We start from the raw sequence: 11,297 nt of genomic DNA, 5'->3' as shown, positions 1-11,297 counted from the left end.
TAAAAATCAATAACTTCATTAACTATTTAACACTTAAAGACCATTCTCATCCTTCAGTGCTTTTAGTTTGGAAGAGTATATTTAATTGCTATATGTTTAGGTTTACTTTAGTAAACTTTGCGAGGCAGAAATTATTTCTCCATTGTGGTATTACATGTGAGTGCTTCTTACACCACTGGTGTACGTATGGACTTTGTGCAGAAATGAAAATGTTCTTTAGGCTGCTTTAAAGCAGTTTTGGAGCTTATTCTTCACCGTAAATCGGAGATTTGAGCAGAGAAGACGAATGCAAAGCAAGAGGTGCACTACAAACTCACTTCCGTTTTTGCTTTGTACCGAGAAATCTTCCTCGTTTTTTTTTAGTATATATTTTTTTTAAATATTTTTTTAATGTCGTCCTTTTTGTCATTTCTGTGTTATGAACGAGTCTGGTTACCACGTTTTCCCTTCACGACTGTGTGTTTAGTTGTTTATGAATTTGTGAATCTGTGTTTTACTTTCACGTTAATCTCGTCCCCATTAGAGCGTCGCATAGGTTTTTGTCTGCGTACATGTAATATGCGGACTTTAACGAGTAAAAAGCCAAAATATCATATTAAACAGCTTTAAATAACCAGCGATTTGACGTCGCAGACATTAACGGAGTGCAGACCGTCGAGAAAGCAACGAGGTATATTTTAACCTCGCGTTATATCTTTGCCGCCGGTGGAGAGCCGTGATTTGTTGTATTGACACCGCAAACTGTTTTCACAGCAACGCGAGATTACGACGAGCACTCTGACCAAAGGGCCTAGCTGAAATATCGTTTATGTTGTGTTTGGGACACTCTGGATGCGGTTGTCTCAGACGGGCGATTGCTCCGCTCAGCCATTTGTTGAACGTCGACCACGGACGCTCGGCTATGTGCTTTTGTCGATTTGACGCGAGGAAGGTAAGTGTTGTCCGCCGCTTGTCGTTTTGTTTTAAGTTTGTTGGGAGACCATTCAGCCTAAACCAGTGCTGGTAATGTTTTGGCAGCAGCTGGGCCACCACAAAGCACCACAACACAAGTGGCGTTAATTGTACCACGTTTGCTATCATTAAATGCACAAAGCACTCGTAAAAATCTAACTAAAACGCACAATCCCAGGTGTAAGATTAGCTGAGCCAAAACAACTGGACCTAACTTCAATGTGAATTTCATCACACTAACGGATATTTAGTGCAAAATTATCGTTACGTTAGCTTTTACTCAGCACTGTTAACACTAACTAAACTAGAAATACAGCACCTAATGTTAGCTGCATATGAACCAAACGTGACAAAAGGAAAGACTATACGGAGATAACACGGTGGTTAAGGATGTAGAATGAAGGTTTTGACTCTTAGCAAGTAAGAGCTATGTTAGCTAGTTACTGTCTGTAAGAGTTAACATTGGTAAACATGTTAGAGATAAAGTACATTTCAGCCTAAAGATGTTTACTAACAGACATGCATGGTTTAAAGGATCACTTTGGTCATTTTCATCCGTATTTCTATGAAGATGTCAGGGTGAGTCACTGGAAGCTGACTGTTTTCACTTGTCATTTAAGGTGCCTCATAATTCTCTGAGGAGTCCGTTCACAGTGAATCCTGGATGTATTAAAGAGAATAAGGAGTGAATAAGTTAGCAATGAATGTGCGCTGGAGACTTAGAGTTTACATATCACACTTGTGTAAATTGCATATTGGATCACAAAGTAGTTTTGATGTCACAAAATCCTCTTCTACGTACACATCTTAAGATGGGATTTAATCTAACCTCACAGACACCTTCCTTCTTCAGCAGATTAATGTGAAAACAGCTTTCAAGTATCAAATTTCGCACATATAGTTAGGTACATAAATACCAGGACAGTGACACAGTTTTCGTAATTTTGCATCTGGAAACAACCACAATGGATCTGAAACGAAGCCATCAAGATGTGATTGAAGTGTAGACTTCTTGAGCATGCCTCTCACTTACTGAGGACAAAAGTGAAGGCAGAAAGACCCACAAAAAAGCAGCAACTGAAGGCTGCTGCAGTAAAGGCCTGGCAAGGCATCTCAAGGGAGGAAACTCAGCATTTGGTGATTTCCATGGGGCCAGGACTTCAGGCAGTAACTGATTGCAAAGGATCTTCATCCAAGTGTTAAAAATGATCCTTATATCTATAATATAAAAGTTATGTTGTTGTTGTTGTTGTTGTTGTTGTTATGTTGGTTTTTCCAGTTCCTTTTGAGCCCTTTAAAATGGAGGAACTATGTATAGAAATGGCAGTAATACAATTTTTTTTGTCAAACTCCTTGAACTATAGCTGAAAGTCTTCCCTTCAATCACATTTTGATGGCATAGCTTCAAATCCATCGTGGTGGTGTACAGAGGCAAAATTACAAAAACTGTGTCACTATCCCAATACTCATGTACCTAACTGTACATCATTCTGCACAGTGAAGGTCAAACATCCAAATGAAATAACAGTAAGCAAAACCCATTTTGAGTTGAGGGGGCCTTTAATTTGCTAAAGTATCCCTTGCAGTATTGCTCTGATCCATATCCCAACTCCTAATTTTAATGTCACTTGCAGATAAAAGTGGGGCACTGAAAACCAGGAAAGCTGTGGTTGTTAATTAACGTACATCATCATATGTAGGTAGGATTGGGAGGATGAACGGAGGCTGCCTCCTCAATACAAACCTGTAGTTGTGAATATTTTGTAATCATTTGTTTAAGAGTTGTAATTATATGTAGTAGCCTAGAGATATCAATGAAAAGTAGTGAGGCAGTCTATTTAACACTTGATATTTAACATTTGATTTAAATAGACTGAAACTTTTAATCAATTTAGCTTATTGCTGGTATTGTTTGAGGTAATTTAGGAGCAGTGTCTCCATCATATTGTTTTTCCATAGCACTGACAAGTTTGCAACCATAAAATGTCCTACTTAGTAGTTAGTTTGTGGTCAGTTGGCCAAGTCATGTCATACTTGGTTTATTATGGGCCATGTACTTTGTTATTCATACAGCTACATGTTTAACATCACTTTTTGTCACACATCCTACACCTTCTCAGCTAGAGGGAGGCAAGTCCATGACACCATGAGTCCTCCAGCTCTGCCCGTGGTCTTCTGCTGTTGTCACAGGAAAATCTGGTTGCATTCAGCAGCAGGAGGCGAGCACATCTCTATTTTCAACCCAATTATTATCTGCCCCCGGATGATGCTATGGAAGGACAAGCATAATGAATAGATACACTACCATCAGACAGCTCGGGGATGGCACCTACGGCTCAGTCATCCTTGGACGCAGTCTGGAGTCAGGAGAACTAGTTGCCATAAAGAAGTGAGTGTTTGGGATTTGTGTGCGTTTCACCGCAATCTGTAATAGATTCACAAGTGATGCTCTGCACCATACTGTATATTGTTTTCTCTGAAAACAAGTGGTCTGTGTTAGGACAGCCTATCTGTAAAGACTATGAAAACAGTGCAGGGCAACTACAAGGGAAACATCAAGTGTGGACTTTTGTTTTGCAATTATAAAGCTTAACAGCAGCTAAAAATAGAGACTGAGATGCAATCTCTTGATATCATCTCTCCAACAAATTAGTTAACAAGAACGATATTTTTCAGAATGAAAAGAAAATTCTACTCCTGGGAAGAGTGCATGAACCTCCGTGAAGTCAAGGTGAGTTAATCTTTACTACATTTTTAACACAGTTTCACATATTTGTATAGCACAGTAGAATTATGGAAAAGTCAACCCCAAAATAAACTTAGAGGAGTTCCCTTTTCTGTACCTTAATAAAGAATGTAGGCAATTCAGAGTTGCAGTTGTATCTTTGTTTTGGGAGAGAATGGTCCATATTTACTGCCCAGTTGTCAGATATTCAAAACTTTCTGTTGTTTCTTTTCCCACCAATCAGTGTGTTACTGTCTAAATCTCCTCGCAGCTCAAAGTCACACACCAGCTGTAAGAGTAGAAGGTGATTCTTGTGTGCTGTTGGTTTTGAGCTCTGGTTCCCATCCCTGGCCTACACACCCCCTGTCCTAGAGCTTGACCTCAACGCAGCAAAACATGTGTAGAACACGCTGGTCCTTAGAGTCCTGCTAATAAGATTATAATTACAGCATGTCACCATAAAATCTCAAAATGCCTTTACAGCTTTTCCTCCTTACTAAAATTTAGCATGGTTAAACCTGTATCATCCCAGTGCATGGGAAAAGTACATATATCTCCATCCTGCTTTCTATTACTCTTTATTTTTCCCTTTTTAAATTGTGAGCATAAATCCCACCTTTGCAGCATTTACCCCCAAACTACATTGTGTTCTTAGATGAGCCATGTTTTAAAAAGAAGGTTTTCTTTTATAGCTATAGGGCGTGCTTTTGAATGTGCTGCAGTGACTTGTGTGTATTATCCAGCATGGTTAGAGTTACTTTTTATTTCTACCCTTTTATTTTGTGTGTGCATTCCACATATTCTTACATAATCTCTCTCTTTATTTTTTCAGTCCTTAAAGAAACTCAATCATGCGAATGTGATCAAGCTTAAGGAGGTAATTCGAGAAAATGATCACTTGTACTTTATATTTGAGTACATGAAGGAAAATTTATATCAGCTAATGAAAGACAGGTGCGTATAGCTGTTATTTTTCGCATTATTAAATCCACATTTGAAACTACATGTGGTAAAGTACATGCTTACATTTGCTTAAATGACTGAGTTTTCAATCTTTTTGTTTCTTGCTGCAGGACTCGGTTGTTTCCTGAATCTGCTGTAAGAAATATTATGTTTCAGATACTACAGGGGCTCGCATTCATTCATAAACATGGTAGGGGTATTTTACGACTTCAGAGTGCTAAATTCAACACGGCACAACTAACATTTTTAACATTCTTGGAGTCAAGATGGTCATCCAATGTGTCTTTCTTAGGGTTTTTTCACAGGGACATGAAACCTGAGAATCTTCTGTGCATGGGCCCAGAGCTGGTCAAAATAGCTGACTTTGGGCTTGCCCGTGAGATCAGATCTCGACCACCATACACAGACTATGTCTCCACTAGATGGTAAGTCAACGTAATGCATCTATACTTAGCCTAAATGAAAGCGCCTGTAATAGTTCAGCGCATTCAAGTCCCAGTACCCTGTCTTTTTTGACCAGGTACAGAGCCCCAGAGGTGCTCCTCAGATCCACATCCTACAGTTCACCCATAGACCAGTGGGCAGTTGGCTGCATCATGGCAGAGCTTTATACCCTCAGGCCTCTTTTCCCAGGCTCCAGTGAAGTGGACACCATATTCAAGATTTGCCAAGTTTTGGGTACACCAAAGAAGGTAACACTGATCACATGTGAAACACATACGGAAAAATATACGGACCCAAAAAGGCTCATATATTTGAATCTCACTGATTAAAAATATATTTTATGTCAAGGTGAGAGAGGTGAATAAGAACAAGTATTTAAGCTAAACCCAACAGCTAAACACGAGGACACAGTAAGGGTTGGGTTTTGCTATGCTAGAGCTAGTTTGCCTGACATGTTGTCCGGTCTGGTCAAACACGAACCCACCTAACATACGCATACAGCAGAATTACAAAGAGCACTTTCTTTGTCATTCCTTGTTATACCCTGTCCAGACAGGATATGTTTTTGAGTCCTCCATCTAACAGAAGACATACACTTTGTTGAAACCAATGCAGCTGTCTACACCAGCTGTGTAATTCCTCTCAGCTCAACTGCTGATGCACTTGATGCATATAACTCAGGCCAGAAGCATCTTTTTCTGCTCCAAGTCAATTTCACTTATGAAGACAAGGTGTTATAATTATGTCTGTGGGGCAAAACAAACCAAATCAAAACAGGTAGTCTAAGATTCTTAAAATATCAAACATTGCACAGCATGAGAGAAAATAATAACTGCTGAATTGCAGACAATTACAGTTCTGCAATTAATCTTTAATTAATTCTTAATATCAATACATTTTTAAAATTTAAATCAATATACATGGTATACAGGCGCAGGCCATGACCATTACAGATGGTTATCCGGACTTAAGTATTTGCACTCAGCACCCTTTTGCTCATTTAATACACTTGTCATTTGTTTGTTGCAATGTCATTGGTTTAAAATCTGAATGTGTCAGTATTTTAGTCACATACTTAGTACCTGCACATTTTTTTTTCTGGGAATAACTGGAAATATAACAAAATGAGTAATACGTAGTAGAAATATGTAGTGTTTACACTATATTTGTGTGTAGCACTGCAGTTGTTTGTCCTGTGTCAGACGTCGCCCGTCACTACTTTTCAGTGACTGTTCTTCTACTACTGTTACTGTCAATAAAAACAGATTTACTCGGTACACTTGATGTTAGTGCAGTGTGTAAGATGGACTGCGTCCTCTTCCTCTAGAATGATTGGCCAGAGGGATACCAGCTGGCAAATGCGATGAATTTCCGTTGGCCTCAGTGTGTTCCCAGTAATCTGAAGACACTGATCCCAAATGCCAGTCCTGAAGCCATCCATCTGATGACAGACCTGCTTCAGTGGGATCCCAAGAAGAGACCGGCCTCTGCCCAGGTAATGTCTGACCTACACTTGAAGCATTTCCACAGCCATCACAGCTGAACATACACAATGAAAGCTGATGTTGTTTGCACATATCGATTTATCTTCTCAGGCTCTCAGGTACTCTTACTTCCATGTGGGCCAGGCTTTGGGCACTCCTCAGCAGATCCTGGAGCAGGGCAGACCTCAGCCGGGTCTTGTGCCGCTGCAGGCTCCTTTACAGACACAGCAGACGCTGCAGCAGCAACCCCTGCTGCTTAAGCCCGTGCCACCCTCCCAGCCTCCCCCTCCCAACCAACACTGCTCCCCCCCGAGGCCTCTCCAGCAGATCCAGCCCTCACCTGTATCCGCTGCCGCCCAGGTGGCAGTGTATCAGCGGCACACAGAGCTGATGCGAGAGCAGCAGCCAAAGCACATCCTGAAGCAGGAACAGACCGAAGGAACACCACAGAGCCATCTTCCTTACATTGTAGACAAGAGTCTCCAGAGCAAGGTGAGGCTGGGCCTGGCTTGGAAACATGATGCGTGTGTGTGTGTATGTGTGTTTACTATATATCTGTTAGATATATCCATGACTATTATTAGTTATCCTGAAATTTCACATATGCCCTATTTATTTCTTCAAGTGAGTGGATTGATGAGCGAGGCCTTTACGTACTGTATTAATGTAAATGTTCGAGGGGTAACGGTTCTGTAAATCTGGCCTCTGGCTGTTCGACGTAAACACCTGATATACGGACTACATCGAGTGCTTTGCTTTGCTTTGCAAAAATATTCCTCACATGTATGGTTGATGTTGATTGTCCTTTTAGCAAACGAGACAGGAGTCGGAAAAAGCAAACCTACTGAGCTATCAGCTGAAACCTAGAGGAGGGCGGCGGCGTTGGGGCCATGGCGCAGGTCACCTTAAGGGTGAAGACTGGGATGAGTACGAAGAAACTGATATGACATCCATTAGTATTCTTGGAAAAGGCAACTTCTCCACAGAGAAGTCAAGGCAGGGGGAGGACACACTGAGCAGGTGAGGTTGTGGTCTTTCATCAGGGCAGATTCAGTGGCATCTGCACTGTAATGACGTCCAAACAAAAAGGCTGTAGAAATGTAATACATGAATACAACACAGGATCTGTAGCCTGAACGGATGTCCATACATCAGTGTAACCATAAGCAGGTAATTCACACCACCTCAGTCTCATTGAATGCCTTCTGTCTTTCAGATATGGAAATGTTCTGGATTTCAGTCGACCCAGTGGAAAGGAAGATGCACCTTTAAACCTGAACAAGACTACAGCCTATCAAGAGCCATCAAGAACCGCCTCTGCTAAACAACATTACTTGAGGCAGTCAAGATATTTACCTGGTAATATAATGTATATTTTTAGACTTTTCTTAAAATATACAGTCATTAATCAAAACAAGTTTCAGTTGATAAGACACATGCAGCTCCTATTTCTGTGCACGTTTTAGCCAGTTTTATTCCATGTACTTATCAGATTTTTTTCTTTTTTTTTTTTTTTAACCAATTCGCTGTTATCTCAATGAACCTGGCCTCACCTCCAACTGTTTTATTCTTCAATGCTTTTTAGAGGAGAACGTATCTTATAATCTCTTACTGTCTCTTATAGGCATTAGCACAAAGAAGAACGTGGCCATAAATGCCAGTAAAGACTTCAGTGGAAGCCATCTTTGGGGCAATAGTAGTATTCCATTTGGAGGAACTCTACCAAGCAGAGGCGCTTACGGTAATCTCCCAGGACATCTAACATTGTAACTTCACTGTAATCTTTGCAACTCGTTGTTCTCACTGTTAACTACATTCAAGTTCGTGGATCTGTTTTTGTTTGTTTTTTAAATATCAGGTACAAATACGATCCCAGGTGGATACATGCCATCGTTTTACAAAAAAGACACCGGTTCTGCTGGTCACAGAGGGCATCAGGGTCCTTCAGTGGAATCAACAGCATCAAGTGAGCGCAGATTCTAGAGCTTCGAGCTTCCTGCAATATTCCTCTATCTATATTTCCACTGATATGAACTTATAAAGTAACCAGCCACCTAACAATGCCTTTTAGAAAACTCCAAACAAACCTATTATTGTTCATGGTATATATTTTTTTATTTTAGATTATGCAACATGGCGGTCTGGCCGGAGTCAGATGAACACCTCCACCAACATGCCGTTGGCCAACAAGAGCCCCCCTGGTCTGCTGCCTCGCCCGCCAGTGCAGACCATCCACGGGCGAACAGACTGGTCTGCCAAATATGGACACCGCTAGTGGCCTCCCTGGAGCGCTTATCTGTGTCCCGGAAGAGAGATCTGCGCTCGTAAGGACTCTTTTACCTCCAAAGAGTAGGCCTAGTTGTTTTCTAATCAAAATCTGTACATACATCTTACACAGCAATAAATTTTGTTTCATTATGTGTACTATGGTTGTTGTGAGTTGTAAAATATTTAAGTGTATGTGTACAGCTAAATGCAACCCGCCAAAATTCGGGCCCAGATTTGCTCCTCAGTGTTTTATTTTGTATTTCTGTAACTTAACGACTGTCCTACAGAGGTTACACCTGTACCCTCAGTTTTGTATCAGATTTATCATTGAATATGTTTCATCAACCTGTATACATAATATGCATATAACTTTATGAAAACTTCACTGTGACTTGTTTTAGGGTAATTACTTTGCCTCTTGACAGTAGAGTTTTTTTTTTTTGTTTTTTTTACATTCCTGCTGTTTTTGTTTTTTAATGGTCACCTTGTCATTCAGGTAGCTATTATTTTTTCATTACGTTTTTAATGACATTCAAGGCACTGCTGTAATTTTAGTATAATGAATACAATGCAAGTGGTTGTCACATTGTATAAAACCAAGTTAACACCTTCTATCCCCTTGCCCAAATTGAGTGTGATTATTGAAGCGCCTGTTATTGAGTATAATTAAACTTTTGACTGGGTACCATATTTTCAATGTGTAGTTTTTAAAAAAGAATTCATTGATTGGATGACTGTAGGCCTTTTTAAAAAAATTAAATATGACATATCAGTCCATTTTCCATGTCTGGCCAACGACTGTAACAGGACGAGCACAGGAGCCTTGGTAAAACAGGGCAGCGAGATTAATCTGCTGCCAAAGGTTAATCCGGGTCAGTAAAATCTCACTGTTAATGCTATACATGCATGTATATAGTGTATCTATATTGAGATACTCTGATTCAAATTAATTTGCTAGAGTTGTGTAATAATATAATGAAATGTGTTTTTCTGCCTGCAGTAGTACACATTGTGACTGAAAGAAGAGAGATGCTCTAATTTCATCAACTACCAAAAACTGTCTTTTGAGGCCCTTTATGGTCATTCCTCTTGCACTACATAACATTACATTGTACTTATACTTACGTTATTAACACCTAACAGGGGTATGATTATCTTTATTGCTATGGAGGGGGAAAAAATAGAAGTTCTGCAAGCAGAAATAACAACCAGGGGACTCCAGTGTAGACACAAGCCCAAGGAGAATAGAGGAAACTGCACATTTCTCCAACTCACATTCACGTCGCCCTAAAGGTGTGTAGTCAACTTTCCTTACGCTACATAGCACAGCCTACAAGAGAACAGGGGTTCAAATGAAATAGGGGCCACAGACAAATCAGTGGGTTGCCATCATTAATAAATAGTGGTCATGTGGTCATACAATGAGTAGTATGTAGTTCAGGATTGGCAATAAAAAGACTGACTCGTTAAGGCCATCCAGTTCCCGATGCGTAGTCGGTACCTTTTACCATTATATTACATACTAAGGCTGCAATTAATGATTATTTTCATTATACATTAATCTGCCATTTATTTTCTCGATTAGTTTATTAGTTGCTTTGTCTATAAAATGTCCAAACATAGCATAAAATGGCCATCATAATTTCCCACATCCAAAAATGACATTGTTAAATGTTGATGTTTTGTCCCAAAAACGCTCCAAAACCCAAAGACATTCATAAGATCTTTATATTTAAGAAGCTATGTCTGGCAATTTGAGCTTAAAAAACTGGCAATAGTGATTATTCGATTATCAAAATAGTTTTTGGGTCAATTGACTAATCCTTCATCATTGCCGCTCTATTACATGTATTAGATTATGATAACACTTCTCTTGAGAACTCGAAAAATAAAGTGAAACAACAAAGCTTTTTCTGAAGCAGTAAAGATATGTACTTAAATTATATATAAAGTAAATACATATAAGTATATACATATATACATATAAGTATAAGTATAAGTAAATATATAAGTAAATATAATTAAGTATTAAGTATATAATAATAGTAATTAAGTAATTAAGTATATATAATTATATATATATATATATATATATATATATATATATATATAAACATATAATATTTACATATATTTACGTAAATTTATCTGTCTACGTCAAGTTTGCAAATTAAAATAAACATAAAATGAACATGTTAGAATGAACTAAAAGGTAAGGCAGACTGCCACGTGCAGCGCCGCATTTGGATGTGCCTGAAGCTTGGAGCTTGACTTCCCTACGTTTCTCCTACAACTGGGCCTTGAGAGCTTGTTTGGAGGTTCTAGCAGGGGAGCGCAGCTACTGGTATACCGATGAGTGGTCGTCCGCCGGGGGGACCTCGTCCTCTTCCACCGAGCGCGGAGCTTCGGGAGGGACACACATGGAACGGTGAGGGAGGAAGGGGACACCCGCCTAGCCAGCC

The 11,297-nt window shown here is 39.7% G+C and overlaps 1 protein-coding gene across 2 annotated transcripts; it reads left to right on the top strand.

Moving 5' to 3' along the window:
- The first annotated feature begins 749 nt into the window (after positions 1 to 749).
- On the top strand, positions 750 to 9,518 carry LOC120796056 (serine/threonine-protein kinase ICK-like). 2 transcript variants are annotated; one of them, XM_040138385.1, is made up of 14 exons: positions 750 to 931; positions 3,072 to 3,340; positions 3,628 to 3,682; positions 4,509 to 4,630; positions 4,750 to 4,829; positions 4,932 to 5,064; positions 5,160 to 5,331; positions 6,411 to 6,578; positions 6,679 to 7,059; positions 7,379 to 7,587; positions 7,784 to 7,926; positions 8,192 to 8,308; positions 8,426 to 8,533; positions 8,691 to 9,518. In XM_040138385.1, exons 2-14 carry the CDS (start codon positions 3,240 to 3,242, stop codon positions 8,840 to 8,842), a joined length of 1,941 nt encoding a protein of 646 aa, XP_039994319.1. In that variant the 5' UTR covers positions 750 to 931; positions 3,072 to 3,239; the 3' UTR covers positions 8,843 to 9,518. The 2 variants fall into 2 exon arrangements, with proteins under 2 accessions (XP_039994319.1, XP_039994320.1); XM_040138386.1 differs by lacking the exon at positions 750 to 931 and adding an exon at positions 3,948 to 3,980 and having other exon boundaries at positions 3,287 to 3,340.
- Positions 9,519 to 11,297: the final 1,779 nt, after the last annotated feature.

Source organism: Xiphias gladius, chromosome 11, assembly GCF_016859285.1.
Source record: "Xiphias gladius isolate SHS-SW01 ecotype Sanya breed wild chromosome 11, ASM1685928v1, whole genome shotgun sequence".
NCBI classification, from domain to species: Eukaryota; Metazoa; Chordata; class Actinopteri; order Istiophoriformes; family Xiphiidae; genus Xiphias; species Xiphias gladius.
Note: the sequence above shows the minus strand (reverse complement) of the source record. Positions and strands in the feature narration are given on the sequence as shown.

Excerpts from the sequence above, each read along its gene's own strand:
- LOC120796056 (XM_040138385.1), top strand. The coding sequence starts at position 3,240 with ATGAATAGATACACTACCATCAGACAGCTCGGGGATGGCACCTACGGC. Across the intron at positions 7,588-7,783 it reads GGGGAGGACACACTGAGCAG|ATATGGAAATGTTCTGGATT; the intron begins GTGAGGTTGTGG and ends TCTGTCTTTCAG. Across the intron at positions 7,927-8,191 it reads GCAGTCAAGATATTTACCTG|GCATTAGCACAAAGAAGAAC; the intron begins GTAATATAATGT and ends TGTCTCTTATAG.